Here is a 24,064-nt window from a genome sequence, read left to right as displayed (position 1 = left end):
TAATTTATTACGCGATGGAGTATAAAATTAAAGAAACTTTTTTTAGTTTTAAAAATCTAGGTAATAAATGAATTCAATTTGTTTAAAAATCGTGTATAACGTGCAAAAGTAAGATTACACTGAGAATAAAATGAATCAAATTGAAATTTTTATGCTACTTTAGAGAAGAATAAAAAAAAATTACATAGTATATATTAACCCTTCTGCGTCTATAAGGTCATGTTCTGACCCAAAGGTAAAACATTATATTTTTCCGAATTTAAATGTTATTTTTTTAAAATTGAAAATAAGTTAAATTTACTACGTATAGAAGTTTAAAATACAACGTTTAGACTGAAAATTAACCTTTAACACTTGGAGGATCCAGGTTTTTAACCTCAAAAGTTCGACCTTCATTTTCTTTGAAAAGAAAATATTTTTCCAAGTTTTCTTTCGACGATACAGAAGTAATGAAACTTCCCTATACACAGATGTAAAAATTATCAAGAAATGTTTAATAGATTTTAGGCGATTGAAAAAAGTCGAATTGGCCACTTTAGCCAGCAAAATCCTCCAAGGATTAAAAAAGATTTAAAGAATAAAAATCATGATACAAAGACCGAATGTTTCGTACCCGTTTCAAGTATGTTTTGATGGTAATTTAATAGACTGAAATAGCTTAAACATTTATCCGTTGAATATTCTTAGAAAACATCATTAAAATTATTCAAAATTCATGGATAAAAAAAGAAAAAAAGACAATAAATGAAACTTTTTCTTTTTGACAAAAAAAATTATTACCTATTAGAAATTATTATTTTTAACGCATGTTTCCCACATCCAACCTTTCATAAAAAAATATGAATTAATTTTTATTATAACTTTCAATTCAAAAAAATGAATTCTTCATTAAATTTCTTATGAATTAACAAAATATTATATTTAGATGAAACTTTTAAGTTTTTAAAACCTAAAATTGACTCTTAATATTAAAACTTAACAAGCAAATATAGAAGAGAGCTTAAATAGGAGATTTTCTAAGTGAGTGCGGAATGAGAATAAAATTAAATATTACTTTAAACACACGCACACAATAATAAAATATTTTCTTTGTCGTTTTAACTTAACAAATAAACTTTTAAAGAAAAAGCAACAGAAAAAAGATTTCAATGGATGAAAAAGAAAAGTCTACACCAAAATGTAATCAATGGAAAAGCACGCATGTAATCTAACAGCACGGCTTCATAAAAGGGTAGTTATTTAGTGGAGACGCCTGGTACCGAAAGCTCCACTTCATCGGAATCTATCTACATATCCGTTATTCGTTGCACTTAAGCATAGACATCCGGTGGGTGGTGATAAAAGTTCTGCTGTGAGCTTTCTCCACCTGTTGCTGCCACATTCAAATGCGAAAACGTTGGCAAACTCTTGCTCTTGCCCATGCACTTCTTCTCTGCGTCATGCTCCCCATTGTCACTGCTACCCTTGGATGTGCCGGAACTACTGAGGCAGCAAATACCACTCTTACCACCGTTGATGCGAATAAAATCTGTGACACGTCGTTTGGGTTTTGCATGCTTTGTGGGATGCAAAACAACGTCCTCGAGGATTTTTTGCAGATTCTCCTCGAGCTGTTTGGAGCTGTTGGACATTTCGGGGCTATCATAGGGTGACCTATTGCTCCGTCGTCCACTAAAATCAATGTACACGTGTCGCGATACAAATTGTTGAGCCTTCTCCTGCACTGTGTGAAATATGGATTGTTGCATGCCGACAGCTTGACTTAAATGCCCCATATGATGGTGCCCTGACGTGTACATGCCCTCCTCGGTGGCTTCATGCACAAATCGGGGTAAATTCTCATCGCTACGTGTCAGGAGGTTTGAATGGGTCAAACTCTTCGTCTGTGGGTAATCCATGGTGTTTGTCGACATAGCGTGTGTGGGATGATTCAACGCAAAAATCTCCTTTCCATCGCTCCACATGCCATCCGCTTCCACATGGCGTGGCAGAAAGTTCTCAGGGAGGGGTTTTACGGCACCCATAAATGTGCTTAGTGGCAATCTAGTTGGTATCTTCTGCCCCGTACAGCATGCATCTGCTAGACGATTTGTCATACCACAGCTTTGACCTTTGAGAATGGGCTCAGCACTAGCTGTGGAAGAAGTAGGATCGTCGCTTGATTTCTCAGATATGCCTACAACGGAAAAATCATGGTCGCCCGGACGCGGTTTTTCAAAGCGTCGGAAGGAAACAACAAGTGGACGCCGTGCATTCGAGGGCACACGTACGGATTCTGCATTCGGACGCCGATGTGCATACGGCGTGTATTGGGTGGAACAGATTGACGAGCAAGTGTTTGCCGAATGAGAATTGTTTGAGTTAGAACGCTGCGAAACAGTTCGATAAAACCTACCTTGACGACCGGATGGTGGTGAGCGTCGATGGAAGGAGAATACGATGGTTTCCTTCACAGCCACACACATCAGAAAAATGGAGAGTGTAAAGAGAGAGAATTTCGAGGGAATTATGTTAGAAAAGTATTCGTCTTCACAGTCAACAATTTTAATAATAATACACCAAACAGATGTGAAAGATAAATTCAACGAAAAAGTACATTATACATATATTATATACCTATAAGTATGATATGTATGGGGCGCGTTTGTATCAAAATTGAGAAAATTCCCCGAGGCGCAATACGAAATTGAGTCTCAATTCATATTGTTTTGGCAATAAGTAACCTCATCTCCATTGAATTTTATACCCACAAATAATCTGTTCTACCCCATTCCCACAATTTTTTTTTCGTCAATTCCTTTTCCCATCACTTCGTTTCGTTCTTCTTCTCAATGCCATCTCTCTGTCCCGGAGCTCTCTAATCCTTCACAAGAATAAAACCACCCACAATCCCTCACACCCTCATTTGAGCGAAACTTACTACCATTACCGCCACCGAGGATAACAGAGTGATCGCTCTGGCTAAAAATATATATTTTATTGGATGGAGGTGGATTTAGAAAAACCACACTGAAAAAAGCACATAATTGGCAATGCCATTTGGGTAGCCTAACTCTTAATTAACATTCCCATTTTACGGTGGTCAAAGGTTTTCCTGCCCAAATTAACTCCCATAAACCCCATTTAAATGTACAAATTGGGCGGTGATGTGCAGAGGCACAGGATCGTTAAAGTAAATCACTGCAGTTCGGTCACAGAGGGGAAGTTAATTTTGTGCCTCTATTACTATTTCACATCCTCCCACGCATGCCTTTGATTTAGAAAACACAAAGCACATAACAGCTCGTGCAGATGCAAGTCTTACAACCCTCATTTGTAAGACTATTTGGATGGCGTGGAAAATTTTATGCAAAGCAACAACTCAATCAATTGAACATTCACTTAGCAGTATTATACCTACAACTCGTGGTTGAATATTTTGAGGAAACAACAGGTGAGAGGCATAAATAGAAAATTCCGCCGTAGGGAAAATTTCTTTGAATTCTCATACAGAACGTGTGTGTATGTGTATGTTTGCTTTTTTTACATCCTTTTAGTATCTTCATATCCCTTTTGAGTGAAGCACACGTAGAAGCTTTTCTATGCTCCCCGTGGATATGATAAGTATGCCAAACAACATTCAAATAATTGAAAAAAACAACCATGAAATAGAAGATAAAAGATCATTAAGAAGAATTGATGGGCCTATATAGTTTAAACATTAAACATAATAGAAAAGCCGTTAATAAAATATTCAAATAAGGAAATGTCATGGTTTTAAATCATTGAGATCAAATAAAGAAGAAAATTCCATAGTAAATTATGTCTTTTTGTCATCCATCGTAAAGCTCTCAACAGAAGCTTTCCATTATGTTACAATTTATCTCACAGACATTCCTATTATAAGAAAGAAATTCACAAGTATAACGTGGCGAAGTAATTGAGAGAAAGCTCTGTGGGGTGTCACACCTGAACCACCACTCTCCCACACCCTAACATAGATATTTTCTTGGCAAAAGAACGCAATTTTCGCCCAATATCAGAAGCTTTCCCTCTCTCATTCCGCAGGCATTACGACGGAGACTTGAATCATGGCTTTTGTGGTGAAGATTAAGATTATTGTGATTGTGGGTAAAGGTCAGTTTAGTGTAAGTATTTCCATTTTAGTCCCCGGGACGTGCTCTGAATCACCCAATTTTCCTATTATATGGCACTTTTTGTCATTTCGTCGATAACAAAATATATAATTCCTAAATTTGGAAATGACCAAGAAAATGTCCCATAACTGTCTAGAATTGGTGCTAAAGGGACCTTTTAAAATTATTGTAGATTTGTTTACGAAATAAATACGTTCTCCCTTTTTGATGGTGAATAATAAAAAAAAAGAGCGAAAAGAAAATAAAAATTTGGCAAATTAAATGCTTTCAATAAACATACCTTGAAGGCCTCTCGAAATTTATAACTCATTATGCTGTAGAGGAATGGATTGATACACGTCGACAAGTAGTAGAGTATCCCAGACGTGTAGTTCATTGTGTAGTATATTATTATGAAGACTTGTTTGTCATTGTTTTCCCCCGCGTAGGTGGAGTAGAGACGCTGGGAGTGCTGAGGGGCCCAACAGATGAAAAATGCCACGACAACGGCCACTGAAATATGCAGACAAAAACATATATATTTACAAAAATCAACGTAAAAGTTAAAAGTCAACAACTTTTGTAGATATTTCAAAGTGCACGTGTTATCACAGAGTACATAAAAGCTCCTTCATTTCAGGTGCTTTTTCGTGTGAATTTTTCAAATAAAATACACGCACGATGTTCTTTGAAGCTTGTTCTTTTTTTAGGAGAAGCTCAAAGAAAGAATTTCTCCTCCCCTCATTCAACAATCATTCGCATACGTTTAAACTTTTTCATTCGAAAGTGTAATTAAGGAACTGAGAAATGCCTCCCTCATTCCATTTCTTAAAAATTATTTATTAACAAACGATGGGAAAACAGGAAGATATTTTTAGATGAATTCTTTCTGAAAAAGTTTGTTGCAGGAAAATGAAAGAATTATTCGACAAAAAAAAGAAAAATAAGCCCAAAGTGCAAGAGGTTTTGTTTTCATAAGGCATGAGAATAATTCTAAATTAATGAGAACATCCTAAAAGTCGCAAGGTTAGAGGAAGTGCGGAAAAGTGGCAAGAAATCCAAATAAAAAATTTTGAAATCTGTGCTCTCTCAAAGAACCAATCAAAGCTACATTATGTACGTATATTGTATGTTTGAGAATTTCACTACATATTTTATCTCTGAAGCTATGAATAAATCGAAAGTTTTTTTTTGGAAATTGAAATTAAATTTTTAAATTAAAAAACACATCGAAAATGGATTAAGAAACATCCTGAATTATTTTTTATTCTTTTCTAACGTTTGTTATATTTCTTTACCGTCAAACGTGTCTTTCTTAACATTTGATGTAAAATATATTTTATTTGTTACCTATTTGTTTTATTGTTATTCGCTTTTTTCTAATATTTGACAATTTTTCTAACGTTTGATGTTTCATTTCATATTTGTTGATTTTTTTTTCAAACGTTGACAATTTTTTTTCAATAACTTTTCTCAATGTTTTAAGAAAAGCCTGAACTTTCTGAACTTTTATGAGGTGTTTATTGACACCCAAACACTCTCCCTAGGATATACCCCTTATTCAACAGTAAATTCAATTAATTCAATTCTCAGAAGAGAAAGCTTTAAAGCTAAAGCTATTAAATTCAAAACAATTGATAAAATCTTTAAGCAAGAATCTTATTAAATATTTTACCACTTTTCCTTTACACGGTAATTCTAATTTTCAGAATCAATTTCAATTAGCACCATTTAGGCCCTTACCCACCCTATACATTTTAGAATTTCCCCCGCCATTCATCCCCGCAGAAACAACTCTCTCGAAGAATTTCTTTGTAATACTGGTGAAAAGATTAACTTTTCAGGAAAGAGAATAAGATAAATATTTATCAAATCATTTCAAGAAGTTCACCCAAATACGGTTTCACATCTTTTCTTTACATCACCTTAAAAGCACAAAATCACAAAATTTAATTTAGGTCCATTTTCTTCGGGATTTCCCAGCGCGTTGAAAACACGATGAGAGATGTTCTAAAAGGGATTTTATATTTTGCAAAGAGGAAAAATAAACGAGAATGTCATCAAAAGACAACCCCATGTACTAGAGATAAGAGGATGATAAAAAAATTATACATATACGTTTAGGTATTTTTACATGTAACTTGGTAGGTATATCTCTTTCTAATTACAACATATATTTCACCGGAGAAAAAACATAAGACATACCCCATGTTTTTTCCCGAAGAAACACCCTTCGACAATCCAATGGGGTTCTTCTAAAATTGAGATGGGGATAAATAGGTTTGTGGTGGAGGGTCCTTCAATGGGCTTGTAGATGTTATCTCAACGTTCCGCAATACATTTTAGAAAAGTCAAAATGTCCCTTCTCATTATTGGCGGTCTCATTAAACAAATACTTGAATGGGTATTATATACACTTCCTCCCCAATCCACGCTGTGAAATATTGTCGGGCTTTTATTAAAGCGTATACAACATTCCGGGAAAGTACATCGAATGGCTTTTTTTATTTTACAATTTCACGGGAAATTGAGAATAAATTTTGCTTTTGTTAAACTGGCTTTCACAACGAAATGACAGCATTTTTTAGCAAATTCTTTTTTTTTTACCTACGCAATTTATCCTTTATTCAAAATTACATAAGATTCCTTCTAAAATACTCATTTTTTTCTTCGCATGTAAATAGATAAAAAAAATAGATAAAAATAGCACAAAAGCTTCCCACACTCGTAATATTCAAATACTTATTCAATCTCACTCATTTTATGTGTTGTTCTTGCAAAAATACACCCCTTATAGCCACCCCCAAGGGATGTTGTTCGATTTATTGATGGTAGTAAAATAAGAAGAAATAGTCACCGCAGCACCATCTAATAAAAATGACAGAATCTTTCTATACTCCAATTTTTTGTCTTTTGTATCTATTGTTAACACGAAGAATGTAAAAGCATTCATATTTCGTTATATCTGTCACACATACTTATTCCACATATAAAAGCACAATGATGCGTGAAATTATTTTTATTGCACTTGTCATAGTGTGTTTAAGTTGTAAAACATTTCTTCCTTCATAAGGAAATCAAAAGAAAAATATTTTGTCTCAAAGGGCTATCAAAGTATCACACAACGTTGCCACATTCATATTCAATTACGAATTCGCGAGAAAAGAAAATACAAAAGGAGATTCAACATCGTATAAAATTTCCCGAGGACACACCGCTTCATGGGGAAGGAATGAAAAAAGAAAAGCGACGTGGAATGCTTATCGGAACACAGGAAAATTCAGAAGAAGGCCACCATTGTAAACTAAAAATATATATTTAATTCATTAAGAGAAGGGCACACAATTTATTGGAAATTTATCAGAGAAAAAGATGATAAAGTTGTTGCTTAACCATGAAAAGGTCAAAGAACGAAGAACTTTGAGAACAAGAATTTCTTTTTCAAATATTTCAAGAAAAATAGTTTGTTAAAGATTCAAGAAAATCACGTTAAAAGAAGCTTTTCAGAGAAAAGTTTCAAAGCTCATACTTTTCCTCATTCCAAAAACATATAATCACTATATATGCAGAATTCTGTTACAGAAATATCTATATATTTTGTGTCTAAAAAATTCTCTGAATTTTCCGACAATGAATTAATAAATGGGTTATTTGTTTTTATTAAACTTGATAATATTCAATGAATGCGGAAAAAATATAATTAATAAACATGAGTGTAGCTTTATGCAAAAAATAGAGCCTTAAGCAAGTTATATAGGGTAAGTTCCCCAATCTTAAGCAAAATTAGGTTTTAAATTATTTTAAGACATTTTCACCCAAAAAACGTCCCAGAGAAACGTTGAGAAATATACGAACTATAGCTTGGATTTTTACACAAAAAGAATTATTCTCAAATGGCTTTAAAGCTGATGGTACAAATTATTTTGTTTCGTATTTTGCGTTGCTATTTCGCTATTCGCGAAAAAGGAAGTCAGTATGCAAAAGACCTTCGCATTTTTTTTTCAATATCGGGAATTCCATATGTCGGAATCGTGAAGCATAAATAAACAAATAAATAAAATATGGTACAATCTTCTAACCAGCTTTTCCGGGAATAACTTATAATTTGAAAAAAATTGAAAAACAAAATTCCGTTACAACTGGGAGGATTTAACCCATCTATATAATAAAGAAAGGTCTCTCTAAAATTTCGTTCCTGTTCATCTATGCATTTCTACACCGTTGGTCCGATCGTGATGAAATTTGGTACAGAGACTCCTGATACCAGGCGATTGTTACCAACGAATACATTTTCTATTGGACTTTTTTCATCTCAATTATTTTCTCTATATAAAATTTGCGCGAAGCGCAAAAAATCCCCGCGAAGCAGGGCGAGGTAAATTGGAGCGAAGCGACAATTTACCTCGTGTAACATACATAAGGACTCTTAAAACATGGTCAAAAATTAATTAAGAAAACTCTCCAAAGAATATTAAGGTTTGAAGGAGGTTTATAATGCAATAAAACCACTAGAACCACTGAGAAAAATTGTTTCGTTTATTAGAATGAATGGAGTGCAAGTATGAATGTGATTGAATGTATTAAGATGTTATTTGTTGTATGTTTGTGATTCGGTAGTCCATATAAGCTGTATAGCTTAAGACTGGGTTATGGGGGGGAAGGTAAGGGGGGTTACAAAAAAAAAGCAATAAAACCACCATTCAAAACAATTTTGTACATATTTCAAAAACAATTCAATATTTTTTGGAAAAGATCTATTTTATGAAAATTCCAAAGGTGATAGAGTGCACAGAGGAATTATTCAATCAAGTAAATTCTTCATGTTGCATTCGTGGTAACACAGAGGGGGGAGCACTCACCTAGCATATTGACCACATGGCGGGATGCATAGTTGTGAGAGCGTGTTGAGAAATTCTTCCGACCTTCCTCATCGACTGTTCCATTGGTGGGATTCTTGTGAGTGTTGTTGAGCTCCATGACATCCCCATTATTCCCACTAACTGCATCCCCACCATTTATGGGAAATTGATATGCTGGAATCATGTTTGGCTGCGATTGGAGACGCTTCATTGCCTGGGGTGAGGGTTGTTGATGATCAACTGTCGTAATGATAGTTTGTTGCGCTCTTCGCTTGAAAGTGCTGCTCTGCAAGTTTCAGATTTTTTTTTTTTCAAAACGCACAAAAGAGAAAATGTAAACACCCTCAGAAATTCATGGTAAACAACGCAACATAACATTTTCCCCCATAACTGCCATGCGTTAAATTAATTTGTTTATGTGACAATTCTTCCAACATTTCACTCGACTGAACAAGATCCTCATAACAGGCTGTATGTTTACCACATTTAATTCCAATTAATTGTGGTGGCAATTTACTCTGATTCTAATGATCGATTTATCCGTGTAAAGTAAAATGCGCAAAACGTAAATATTTCAACGAAAATCCCTCGTTCATCAATATGGTTTTGGGGGAAAATTCACTTTGCACATCAGATGAGAAATTCAATTCAATTTATGAAATTGATATTAATTTGTAAGTTTCGTCCAAAATAGCATAACTACGTTTGAAAAAAAAATTGCATAAATTCAGTACAAGAAAGAACAATAAAACTTTAAATAATTAATTTAAACTAAAGAATAAAGATAAGAAAAATTGTATAAAAAATGAGAGAAATCTTTACAATTTAAACATATTCCAAATAATATAATTATGCTTGACTCAACAATTCTTCTTGGCCATGCAACATACCTTCAATCTGACACTGCTACCGGCAACAGTTCCTCTCGTTACGACTTTAGACTTCCGCAGTTGCAACCCAATTAAAATATACAACACTGTAATTATCACCATTGGGAAGGCAAAAACAAGCACAGAGGAAATGAGGAAGACATGCTTGTAAGCTCCAAGCTTCAATGTGCAGTAGTCTCCGTTGGTGAATCCTAAATCCCAAGTCTGAAAAAAAAATACAAACAGATAGGTACACAAAAAAAAGAATATTTTAATTTATTCTTATATTTCTTCTACATATAATAAAAGTTTTTGTTTGCCAAATTATTAATTATTATTTATTTATGTAAAAATACATATATTTATGCTATGTAAATGATTAATCAAAATAGCATTAAATATAATTTTGAAAACTTTTGTACGAAATAGTCCCATTTCCCAAAGCTCTCAAAAGTTATCCATTAAAAGGAATAAAATCTCTCAAAACCTATTAGGGAATTAATAAAATAAATTAATTGAATTTTTTTTTGGAAATGTCTCTCATCCGAGTCGTATTGTAAAGATAAACAATTCAGAACAATTTGTGGGGACAGAATTTGAATACACCATTAGGGTATATCATTAAGTTTCATTTGAGACTTCATTTAAATTATTTCAACTTCACTAAAATGTTAAAATTTGTAGTATTGTCCAAAGCTCCCTGGTAAAACTTTCAGCACCACAAAATGAAAAGAAAGTTTTGTGCAATTCAATTCTGTAATTCCAAACTTTCCCTATGTTTCAATCATGTAATTGAGTTATGTATTCCACGGCGCAAACAGAAGAGATATTCTTGCATAAATGATTTAATGTTGAGGTAAGATGGTCTAAATCGAATCTATTCACATATTATAGAATTCTTGAATATCTTTATTGGAGAAAAGGAGTTGTGTGAGTCTCATCTCAAACCACATCTAAAAACCGAAGATGGAAATTTTCTTTTAGATAATAAAAAAAAGCTCTAGATTTTTTTTCAACAAATTAACATTTAATTTACATACAATATAAGCCCACCTACGACAATATTTTACATTCCTCGTTGAAAAAATTTGCAAAGCTAATTATCTTGTCTGGCAGACAAGAAAATAGAATTTAATTAAATTTTGAAATAAAATACATGTTGTCTTAAAAATTTAAAATAATAAAGAAAGAAGTTTCTTTGCTCATAAAAATGTTCTTCTACTAATAATTTTCACTTAATACGACATGAAAGCAGTGAAAGTACATATTTGCTATTAATTTTCCATTAGTTAGGAAAATTTTGTAAAGAATTTCTCAGCTGTGCTTAATTTTTTTTCTTTAGTGCACTAATTAAAATATTCCAGTAGAATGCGTTTAAAATTGTTAAAGTAGGTACAAAGAAAAATTATTTTTTAGATGTAAAATATTACATGTTTTAGCGCATAATAAAGTATTGCAATAATTTACACCTGGATAAATATTTGTAATTAAATCTCATTGCATATTTCGTTAAATTCTTCTCTTAATACCAATTGACTAATTTAATAGGATTTGCGGTAGTACAAAGCAAGGTGCAAGAGTGTTTACTACCACTATATCACTCATTTTATCACCACAAATTGAACGCATTACATCAGTTTCAGTCGCTTCAGTGCAATGTTTGAAATGTTAGGAATTGTGGTCAGGGGATGATGCATAGGAAAACCATAAATCACCGGTTTTCTCTTTAATGTTTACTACGGTATTATGGTTTGATACCAACCCACTTAAACCATAATAGCTAATTGCAAAAGTTCCACTTTATTGATTTAATTAAGCTATTTCTTTTCATTCTAAATCTCGTGGTAAGTTTGTTGTTGTTTGAAAATTAGAACAATTTTTTAGGCTTTTTTGTGTTTAATGAAAGCTCAAAAAACAACCTACAAAATAGCCAAATATTTCAAAAGAAAATATTGAATTATGTCTTATTGAATTATTTCTTTTTTTCTCAAAAATATAGCTTTAAAATGACAGGGAAATGAGGGAAAAACCATCATGTATCAATTCAATCATATTTTTTTTTATCTAATACACCTAAATTGCCTAAATACTGCAAAAACTAACCCTTTAGGATGGGGACTTTTTCGTTAGAATATTAAGTTTCCGATTAATTTCCGTAATGGAATACAAGCTTAATGAAAAAATAATGACAACGATTGGAAGGAGAAAATATTTGGTGAATCTTTTTCTTACCTGCGGCACAGCCATACACATGGAAATAACCCAAATAGCCAGGATGAATTTAATTGCTCGGGAAAGCTTCGACATGGTATGCGAGAGAAATGGGTGACAGATCGCCATGTATCTACGAAGGAAAAAAAAATGGTAATTTAAGTCTAATTGAATTTCAACACACGTTCCTGCCCTACATCTTCTCAGATGTGTACACACGACCAAGCAGAAATGTTTAATTTAACAAACTTTTCTTCGATACAAAAAAAATGAAGCTTTAGGAACAAGAAAAAAAAGTCTTGGAAAGTCTGGTGGGACCATGTGGGACTCTATATGAGAAATTTCCAATTAAAATCATCGTTCCCCTGTATTGCCCATGAATCTTCTCTCATGGTGATTAATGATATTTCTCAGAACGGGGAGGAAATCTCATTTTAGATGATTATTTGGTATACTGAAAGAGATACTTGAAAAGCTACTTCAGAGGAACTCACCTCTCAACCGTAAATGCTGTAATTGTGAGGACAGTTGCATTGGCTGATGTCTCTGCGGCGAATCCTTGGAGGATGCACACTGTTTCGCTGAATGGAAAGGGAGCTTCCCAAGTGTGCCACGTGTTGTACATTTCTTGCGGTAGACCTGCAATGGTGAAGTATGTAGAAAAAATTCTTAAAAAGACAAACTTTTCATACAAATTTTTTAATTTTTTTACAAATAAAGAGGAATTTTTAATTACTCTTCGATTCCTCCCAAAAACATTAATGCAAAATGAACTAAATATTTTATTTAAACAAGTTTTAATTTTACTTTCACTTCAACATAAATGCGGATTAAAATTATAGTGAAAAATAATTAATAATAATTTCCACTTGAATTAAAGTGACTTTGACATATAAACCCATTGTGTGGTCTCATCATTGTGGTACAAAATATACCGATTAAAATATTACATAAAATTTTATACACACACTTCAGTAATTACGCATGAATGGTCACTTTATTAGGATCAGGTGTATTTTGTAATCTATTTTAAGGTTAAAATTGCTTTTCAATTAATTAAATATTTTTCATAATAATGCATGATTGGGTTTTTTAAATTAACTATTTGGGATATTAAATTCTTTTTCACACACAAATTGTTTAAAATAATTTAATCAAATTACACCTACGCATTTTATTAATCATTTATAAGAGCAATAATAGAAAAAAAATCTTTTTTGGGCGCTTTTGCAAATAAAAAAAAATCAATAGAATCTTTTTCAGAATTTTTATACGGTATATGACAATATATTTTTTTAATAGGTTTTTCATGAAGTTTCCAAGAATTTCACATGAAAAACAAAGTCTTTTAATTAATTAGTTTTTTTGGAAATAAATTGCCTATTCATAAGTTTTTCAACCACATGAAAACCTACAAATTACAAATTACAAATTGTGTGATGGAATTTTCTAATTTCCATTAAAATAAGCTTACCTGTAATGAGTAGCACTAAATCGGATATAGCGAGGCTGAATAGGTAGTAATTTGTTGCGGTGTGCATTGATCTATGGTTTGAAATTACAATGCATGTAATGACATTGCCAAGAACGCCAGTGAGGAAGATGATGGAGTAAATTAATGTCACAGGAAGAATAATGTAGAGATGTTGCTGTGAAAAATCTCTCCAGGCCTCCGCATCCGACACTGTACTGGAGATATTCTCAGAAAGTGTGATGTTGTCCATATTTGTCATATTTCTTGTTATCACAATAATTTTCGATGTCCAATTTAATAAATAAAAAAAATTACTCAAAAGTATAAACTCTCGTCGGAAAGCTTCCACAGGACTTTAGGCATTAACAGGGGACCAAAAGTCCTAAATTCAGATCCCAATCTTTACTGCCTATTCGCCTTCTGCGTCCTCTTTCACTTGATAATCTCATTTCAAATGGTTGTTATATACAACAAATTCACTTTGCAAGTTTATGTAAATATTCCGTAACTTTGGGATAAATATAACATTTTCACCAAACAAAACTTTCTTGCCATTTCCCTTCATTACTTTCACATAAAGTTCCCTTTAATGAAAATTTAGATTCTCATTCTTTCTCCATTGCAGTGTTTCCATATTTCTCAAAAAATCACATTTCTTAGCATTCGGCCCATTACAGAAAGAATTTAAATTGTAATTCAAAGCTGAAAAAATAAATATAAAACAGTACCAAAGTTCAGGAATGGAATGAATTTTCGGGGAATGTGGCATAAGTTTGGGGGACGATAAAATTCTTAAACAATTTTATATTTTATCATGTCAGTCACCACAGGAGCTACCAGCGGGAAAATATCAGGATGAAAATTATAATTTTTTTTAGAATGCCTTGGGGATTTAGGGTTGATTTGGGAAATGTTAAAAAATCGTTGACATACGAAAAAAAAATTGAATTGAAATCTTTTCATGAGATGATGTCATTTAATCCCCAAAACCTAGAAGAGCTTTATAATATTTCTTACTTTTAGTCTGTCATATCAAACATTGTCAAAAAATTTGTCGCTTTTTTTTTTGCTTCACCTTTTTATAGGATCAGGGAAAAATGAATGAAAGATATGTATATTAATGCAATTTTTACTGAAAACTGAGGAGAAATCTCCTTGAGAACTATTATTTTCTTAATCTTTCATCCCTGAGTGAGCAGCGCACCTCTTCGATTCTTAAGAGATTATTTTTGAGGCTTTAAAATGTATATAATCTCTGGCTTCTTGTAGATAGTAATTATACCACAGCATCCTTCCTGTACTATAAGATTAATTTCCTCATTACCTTGTGATGTGGTCTGCTATGACTACACACTACACAGTGATTATAATGTCTACCTTATACGTAAATTTAATTACCTGTCTCTTTGAGTATTCATAGTTTATTAATCTCTAATATTTCCTATTCGTCTCGTAACCATGTCATTAAAACACATTATGCTATCTATCTTCTATTATTTCAACAATGTAATTTTATTGTGTACAAACATTTCAACAAAAAAGCAAAAATATACGAATTTTAATGAATTGATGATTTCTATTATGTATTTCTATATAATTTTTGAGTCAAATTACAAACAAGAAGAATAATTTCCCCCCAATCCCATACCATTGTGCGGAGTTTGAGACAATTTCAATTCCCAGTCTCATTATGATTTTGTTTATTTTTCATTCCAAAGAAATCTCATTTATGTTTCTTCTTTTTTTTTTCAACTTAAAATTAAATATATTGTTAACTTTACGAAATTATTTAATTTCATAAAATAATTAAGATCTTTTCAGAAAACATCCAACTGAATGGTATAGACTGAACATGGCATGGAAGGGTGAAAGTTTAATCTACTATATTAGTTTAATTAATATCTGCATTTGCATAGAGAATTCAGTAGTAAAGACTTCATTAAGCAAAAAATTTTCACAAAAGCTCCTGTAAATCTCTTTTACCACAATTACGTTTAAAACTCCAATGAACAAGGAGAGCTAAATTGAATTTCTTTTTAAAGTTTTTTTTTTCATCTAAAAATTGAGGCAAAATTCTGGAATTTCTTTTGTAAAGAAAATTCTCTGGTCTAAAAAAAATCTGTATACAAAACATTTTTATCCCATTGAAACTGTTAACTTTCAGAAACTTCTCTAAAATCATCGTTTGTATAAAATTTCATCTTTGTTTTTGAAGGATTTTTATGAATTAAAAAAAAAGAATTTTATAATAGAACCTTGGTTATTTAAAGCTTCGCTGGTACCTATCTCTTTGAAATTTTACTACAATTTGTGCATTGTTTTTTTTTTTTAAATTGTCTATAGTCTATATATAGTCTATAGACTAGATTTCAGCATCCTATGCAAAGTCATACAATGTAGACACATAATAAAATTTTAAACAGTTGACTAGCCATTATTGCATACTAACTCATATAAATTCTCAGTAATTTCATTGATTGAAATTCTGAATTTATCATCCCCTTTAAATTTAATACAAAGTTGTACGTACAGATGTACTACATATAATAGAAGAATAATATGGCATTATCACACAATGTTGAACTGAAAGCAGACTTCAACCTGTCACACTTATCCCATAAAAGTCCATTAAAATATTCTTGTACATTTTTTTGCAGCCCACCCATTGTCTAGAAAGATATCTCGCATTCCTTTATATTGGAGTTTTATTTGCTTATGGTTATTTGAAATATAAAAGGTGAATATACGATATATAGCGATTGTATGTAAATATACATACACAAATATATATCGCACAAAAGCCTTCGCAATTTTTCACCCCAAATATAGCTTTTCACATCATTCTACCCCGGGTTTGATTTAGCGAATGAAATCCTTTTTTTCCATTGAAAATAAAATCAAAAATTCTCTCTAGCACAGGTATATCTGCTTGTTAGACTTGAAATTGATTTTTGTATTGGATAAACAATTTTTTTCACCTTGAATATTCAAAAAAAATTGATGAATAAATTGCTTTTATGAGGTTGAAGCGAAAAACAAAACAAACTCAAAAATTGTAGATTCAAAAGATGTTCTTTTAATGTTTCCAACTCAATTTTTTGACTAAACTGTTAAGTAAAAATTAATGTAAAGAAACTTTACAAATGATCTCAATCTTAGTCCTAAATCTTTGCAATTTTAATCTCCTTTTTGTAAACTTTTGCCACTTACAAATTTTCGTTTAAAACTTTCATGGGATTTCGTTAAAATTTCAGCTCAACCACCCCCTGATTTGCAACGAATAAATAAATGAAACAATGAGGGATTTAACATAGTCTCGTTGAAGAAACAATTCAGCATAAACAGAGTGGATTAGCATTTTTTTTGCAAGAAGTGCGATCTGTAAGAAATTGCATTGAGAAACAAAAAGCTTGAGGCATATGTATTACATTCAATAGCACTTGAATGAGGTGCCGGAGGGCAGTAAAAAAGCTTTTAAATTCATTTTACCCTAATGGAAATGTACAATATGTATTGTGCCGGAAAGCTCATGTCCCTATCACACAATGTATATTTAGGTTTCTGTTGTTTTTCAATCAACAAGTAATAAAAATATTGAGTGAGATTTTATTTGGTAACCCGCCACTTTTAGGGGTAGAAAAAAGCTCTAAATGGATTCCACACGAGAGAGGCTAATTTCGGGGCTTTTTTTGAATAATCCTTGAAATGATTTATTGGAATTTAAAAAGGTTTCCTTTATATTTTAATTTTCAGTAAAAGAAAATAATTTTGTTTTAAAGAATATTGTGTAAATGGTTCACCAAGAAATAAACTATGTACACAGAACCCTGATTTTATATTTAGTCAATATCCGCTTTGGCCCGTTCCTTTTTACGGTGAGAATTTTTTTTAATAGAAGTCAAGGCTCAATCCTGCCCACATAATACATACCGATGTACGTCGTACCTCCTCAAATATAAAAGATCAAGGATATTGCGTGCCCCAAAAACGAAGCCATACGTGTGTAATATTAATGCTACATAACATATATTGGAGAAAGAAGATCAAAAGCTCTTACGTAGGTCTTTTGGAGCAAAAATTACATCATATACCCAATGGAATTATTAATTACGTAAACATTAAATTTAAGGAATATACAGCAGCATCTCTATCAAGGATTTTCCTTTATCCAATTCTATTGGGAAAATGAAATAAAACCTACTTCTGTTTGCATTTTAAACAAGTCGTCTTTACTTCCGTTTGTGATTATTTACACTGAACGAATCTTTCTTTCAAACACAAACAAAGATTTCTCTTAATTTTTTTTCTACTCGGTTCCTCCACAGGATATTGAGTTCTTTACTCTACTTTTATTCTTGTAAGAAGAAAAAAAGACACGAAAAAGTTAAACACTAAGATAATATGAAGAGGTTACTTCTTCGTTAACTTGAGTAAAGTCTTTTGAGATTTTTTTTTTACTTTTAACGGAAACACTGCATGTAGAAGATGAGTTTACACAGACAATTTTCTTGCGAGAGAGGAAAAAAGAGAAGATGCCTTCACTTACAACTCTAGTTTGCACATAAAATTAACAAAGTTCATTATCACTCCCCGGTTTACCCTAGAAGAAGTCTTTAGTAATTTAGATGAACTTCTCTGTTTATTCACTTCTTAGTCCTTTAGAAGGGATTCTTATCCTTTTTGTTGTAAGTTTTCTGTGTAACTTGTTAAAGAAAGGTTGACACTCAATGAAATCTTGTACAAAAATTCCCAAACATTTGAGAACTCTTTCACAACCATGTTAAACTGGAGGATTCTGTGAATCAACTGCCAGATTGGAAAGACTTCCTCTACCACGAGCCGTGCAAAAGCTCAGCAGAAAGCTTTGCTCATGCGTATTTTGGGACTTAAAGTTGGTCCTCATTGAGAGAGAAACAATTCTGCAAGTAAATCCGCTCCGCAACATCCCGAGCACACCTCACACAGAACTTCTCTTCGCTCATACAATACACATCACTCACCTTTTCCATCCTCTTGAAGAAGTTACCATAAGCTTAATAGAGTATCTGTTACGTAAAGCTATCACTCATTTTCTCATCACTCTAACCAACTAACAGACATTTTTTTGAAACCATAGATCTGCGTAATTTCTTCACACAAGCTCATCATGACGTGAAATTTAATCAGAGAAATTCTATCATAGACATTCACTTTCAACATTTCTTTATTTGGTTAGATTTTGGTTTAAAATTCGCAGAGAAACTTTTGTTGTTCATACTAAATCTTATTTAGCGACAATACTGCAGCACATAAATTGTTAAACATTACTTGAACTCCTAAGAGCTCTTTGCACTTCAAAAGACAAACTTTTGTATGCTGAAAGTTCAATTTTAGGCTGCAGTAAATATGAAAATTATATTTCTACTCTACATAACACTTTCAGGTTGACAATATCGATAATATATAGTTTCGAACTAAAGTTCCTCAACTTTCAAAATTAAATTTTAAAAAAAGTTCGTAAATTGATCAAAATCTTGTTATTTTCAGTTTAAAGCCCTTTTTTCGGATCAAAGTAAAATATTTTAAACTGCTCGTTTGTATTAATCTTGCCTGTGGCAAAAAAAGCTTTTTGATAGCGCGAAAATGATATTTCCAACAGATGTGAATAATTTATTGGTTTTTAAAGCTTTTCCACAATTTACAGGAATCTCTCGTTACATAATCCCTCATGCACTTCACCCAATTTCGGATTGGGTAAATGCATACTGAATCGATAAGTTGCATCAAAGCCACTGACCAGCTATTTCTGCCCTGATTTTTTATTTGTTTATTCATTATATTAGCAGAAAAGGATATATGTGAAAAGAAAGCTTAAAAAAGCTCAAATAAAAATTCAATGTCAGTTCCAACTATTTCTGCATTTCTTCAGTAGAAAATATTTTTCTCATTTTCCTGATATCCTTTGCATGTTCATTTTATGTAATTTTTGCAACTTGACAGCCACGCTATGCATTTTTTATGTATAGTATGAGCTACAAAGAATGTTCAATCTGAGAAAAATATTATGTTGAGAGAAGCCACTTGAAGACAATTTTATTTTTCAAGAGTAAGCTTCTTAATTTGCTGAGCATTCATTTAATTAGTTGTACGTAATACTCGATTTTCGTAATTATAAAAGTACATAAGAGAGATAAAATTATGTACGTGTTGTAATGTGAAAATAGCCTCCGTGCTTGAAAAATAGTAATGAGTATAATTTGTTCTCATAAACAAGATGTTGGGTTTTGAAAATAAATGAGAACTTCATTACGGAATAATTTTAAATGCTGAATTCATTGTAAATGTTGACGTATCTTACATAAATATGCTACGAATATTTGTTTTATACAGAAAATTCTGTACAAAAATCCAACGAACTATTGCTAAAAATTACAAATAAATAAAAATGGGAAAATTGAAAAATGTCCTGATCATCCCTTATTTCCCAAAAGATTAATACAATTCGGATTAGTAAGTGTGCTGGCCCCAACATCACCCCTAAACATGATCAATAATTAAAAAGATTAATACAATTAACGTTTATTCAATTAAAAATTAATTCGTGTCAGTTCCTTGCCATTTTTTTTACTTCCGTATTTTACCCGGAAGTTTGGTCTTCCAAGGACTCATGAATATTACGAGAAAGGAAGATAATAATACCAGATGTAGCATTTTCCTCAATTTATTTTCGCCCCACACCTATATCTTTCTGCTCCACTTTCCTCGCTGGGTAGTTTACTTATAAGAGTTCTTGTGAACTGAACGAGCATCCACTTAAGGAAAAAAAATCCTATTTTCATTGCTTGTCCAACAATGTAAAATGTAATTGAAATGGGAGCAAAAACAAGTATCTAGAGGAAATGTATATAATGTTGTATTTTAAATTTGGGGAAAAACAAGTGTGAAAAGTTCTGTTCAAGGATGGCACAACATCATGTAATTTAGTGAAATTTGATTTTAATATTAAAGATAAATTGAAGTGTATAAATTAATAAAAAATTTCAAAGCATTTTCTTCTTTTACGCGTATTCCTTTTGTTAACTTTTTTTTTTAAATAGTAGCTAAGCATTACAAAGAACTTGAATAAATCCCACAAATACAAGGTATTCAGCTATTCTCATTGTCTTGAATTTTGATTCCTCCCAAAACACTCTAATTTCAAAAGGAATGAAAATGATCAAAAGAAAGACAACAGAACAAAAAGAGAAGACATTCAGAAGTTGTTAAAGTATTAAAAATGTATGGAAATGCTCTTTATTTAATATTCACTTTAAAAGCACATGTCAGTACCTTTAAAAATACCCCGATGATATCATTTCTTCGTCTCCTATGTGCAAAGTGAAGGCATTTCTATATTTCCTTTAAAATGCACTGAATCTCAATATTGTACTCAAAACTTGTATGGGAAATAGAGTAGATTGAAATTTCTCGACGTTATTTACCAACATTGTTATGTATTGCATTTACGGGAGCAACTGCGGTTATTTAACCTAATACATACATTTCACCTTTATGCAATCACCATTGAAGAACAAAACTATATTTCAAACAGAGAAATAAACTATTTCAGGATGTCAGAAAAACCAAATCTAAGCACCATAACACCCATGATAGGTACTACAAGTTACGTGGAATTAAAATATGTAGCTCTTTTCATAACAAATTCATTCATCTGAAAAAAGAAATTGAAAGTCAATCATAACGCATCCAGTTATAAGAGTTGGTGTCCTACAACGTGTAGAAGTTTGTTTATGCGTTGTAATGCGATTAGTGAGCAGAATTAGTAGACAAATTTGATTTTTTTGTAAAATTCGGCAATTTGATGGATAAAAATGGTCATATCTCTGGTTCTATAAGACCTACAGAAATTTCTTGACTAGTTTTCGAAAGGTATTACAACAGGCTATAAATTGATATAAATTTCAATAATTTTCAAGGTCACCTCCAGAACACAAAATGGCGGATTTTTGTTCTACCAAAACAGTTTTTTGCACTTTTTGTCCTCAAGGATTGGTTATAGAGGTTTCTGATGTTCTAGAAAGTTGTAGAGTTTTGCAAAACCTTTAATTTGATACCAAATTGAGCAAAATCGGACAAGCCGTTCAAGAGATATGGCTCTTAGAACTTTTCAAATTCAAGAATTTTTTAAATGCCCATATCTTCTAAACGGCGTCATAGATTTTCTTCATTTTCGGACTGATGAAAGATATTAAGTCAGGCTACGACATATCAAAATTTAAAAGATTTGCCTAATGGGAATTCGGAGATATTGCCCCTTAAAGTTAGGCAATTTTTTTTTGATTTTAGCGCCTCTTGTGGATGTTTTTGGAACTTGGAATGTTCTACGCAGTTGTAGGGCTTCTTAAAACATTTCATTTGATACCAAGATGATTAAAATCGGTCAAGCCGTTCTTGAGTTATATTGAAAAAACACTTTTTGCTTTAGTCCGCCATATTTGCTAATCGGCTTGACCGATTTTTAAGTATGAATTGTTGATGAAAACATCTCACTGAGCTCTACAACATACTAAAATTTCAGACCTCTTGCTACAAGGGATCTGGTTGACGGTGTTTCAAAATGGCGGACGGCGGCCATCTTGGATTTTAAAAATTCGAAAAATTGAAATTTTACACCCACATTTCTATAGAAAACTTTAAACCGGAAGTCTCTATCTGTTACCGTTTTCGAGCTATAAGACAAAATGTGGAGTCCGGGCCGGCAGGCCGGCAGGCCGGCCGGATCAAAAATTTTCCACCACCATTTTCGTAATGTGGGATGTCTAAAACGTGCTCATACCAAGTTTGAGCCGGATCTGAGGTGGTTGGTTTTTCCGACGATTACAATACTTGGTATGCCACGATTGTGGTATACCAACTAATTTCCTGCAAAGAAAATCGTCATAACAACATGCATTCCCTCCCTGATGCACCTGAAAATATTCTTGATTTTTTTTTGCACAGGTATAATGTGGAATCACTTACCATTGTCCACCCACACAAAGTTTATTCAATACACACTAAAAATAATTTTAGTCAATTTGCTGGTAAATTCACCGTAAATGTACATTTACGGGAAAATTTGTCTTTTTTAAACGGAAAACCAGAAAATTTTCAAAAGTTTTAGTTAAATTAAATAATTCATTCGGTTTTTTTTTACGAAATCAATATAGTTAATTTTTTTTTTAGTAAAAAAACCTAAATTTCTTAGTCTTTTAATCATTACGTAGAAATTTAGTAAAATAAAACTAAATTTTAGTCTTTTTCGATGAAAATTCACTAAAATTTTAGTAAAATTACCTAAAATATTCGTTAAAAAAAACGGTTTTTGAATTTGTTCCTGAAGAAACGCCACGAAGAAAAACTTTGTCAGTTGATGTCAAGCAGTGAAGTTGTTCAGGGAATTCCCCACGTCATCTCGTCGTTCCAAGTCATCTTATACGCAACGAGGAGTTCTTGCTCATTCAGAATTTCCGGCAAAGAAGGTAATGCCATATTTAATTTATTTTCTTTAAAAATTCAATCTAAATGACAACATTATTCACCGACAGGGAATTGCGTGAACGCTAAAGCACCGAGATTTCCCACATCATTCATCAGGGAATCAACTCGTACGCACCGAGGAGTTCTTGTGCCTTTGTGGAAGTTTTCGCCCCGTCCGGGAGCCAATTCGTACGCACCGAGAAGTTCTTGTGCCTTTGTGGAAGTTTTCGCTCCGTCCAGGAGCCAATTCGTACGCACCGAGAAGTTCTTGTGCCTTTGTGGAAGTTTTCGCTCCATCAGGGAGTCAACTTGTACCCACCGAGGAGTTCTTGCTCATTCAGAATTTCCCCATGATTTTTATATTTTTTTTTATATAGAATTTTAATAAAAAGAAAAAACAAAAAAAAACCGTTTAAATTGTTTTATTTTAGTTAAAATTACTAAAAAAAATAGTTTAAATTACTAAAACATTTTAGTTAAAATTACTAAAAAAAATCGCTTAAATTTTTTTCGTTACCGTAAAAATTACTAAGATTTTTGTTAAAATATACGGAGACATCATAGAAAAATTAACTAAGATTTCGTTAAAAAAACTAAAATATTTCGGTTTTCTCGTATTTCTCTGTTAAATTCATTTAACTAAAATTTTAGTTAAAGAATTTTAACTAAGACGCGTGCAGAAATACCGTAGAATGCCCATTCCGTAAAATTTACGGTGAAAAATTTAAGTGTGTATACAAGTTAAACTTCTTAAGAATATCAAATATCTCTTACTAGTCAACCCGAGACCCCAATCACGTGTGAGCAAACTCCATTTTAAGTTATAAAAGGGGGCGTATATTAGTAGGGGGAATGAATAGTACGGTACCCTAAAAAATTTTGAAATAAAAAATCCCGTTATCTGACCCTACAGCAGGTAGAAAATGGAAAAAAAATCATTTTTTCTGTGGGGGCGCTATAAAGGGGGGTTGGGGCGGAATCCCATATAACGCTTGCAACTCGTATTGACCCCCTCTACCCCCATACCAAATTTCATCA

At 32.3% G+C, this 24,064-nt stretch overlaps 1 protein-coding gene across 1 annotated transcript; it reads right to left on the bottom strand.

Annotated features, from left to right (window-relative positions):
- Positions 1-1,015: 1,015 nt before the first annotated feature.
- Positions 1,016-14,106, bottom strand: LOC129786655 (dopamine receptor 2-like). The gene is made up of 8 exons (XM_055821801.1): positions 13,529-14,106; positions 12,549-12,693; positions 12,076-12,187; positions 9,865-10,068; positions 8,975-9,260; positions 4,417-4,628; positions 2,396-2,447; positions 1,016-2,134 (listed from the first exon to the last, which is right to left on the bottom strand). The coding sequence occupies exons 1-8, from the start codon at positions 13,785-13,787 to the stop codon at positions 1,311-1,313; spliced, it is 2,094 nt and encodes a 697-aa protein (XP_055677776.1). The 5' UTR covers positions 13,788-14,106; the 3' UTR covers positions 1,016-1,310.
- Between the last annotated feature and the right edge of the window lie 9,958 nt (positions 14,107-24,064).

This window comes from Lutzomyia longipalpis, chromosome 1 (genome assembly GCF_024334085.1).
Source record: "Lutzomyia longipalpis isolate SR_M1_2022 chromosome 1, ASM2433408v1".
In the NCBI taxonomy this organism is placed as follows: Eukaryota; Metazoa; Arthropoda; class Insecta; order Diptera; family Psychodidae; genus Lutzomyia; species Lutzomyia longipalpis.
This window is presented reverse-complemented; position numbering and strand designations above follow the sequence as displayed.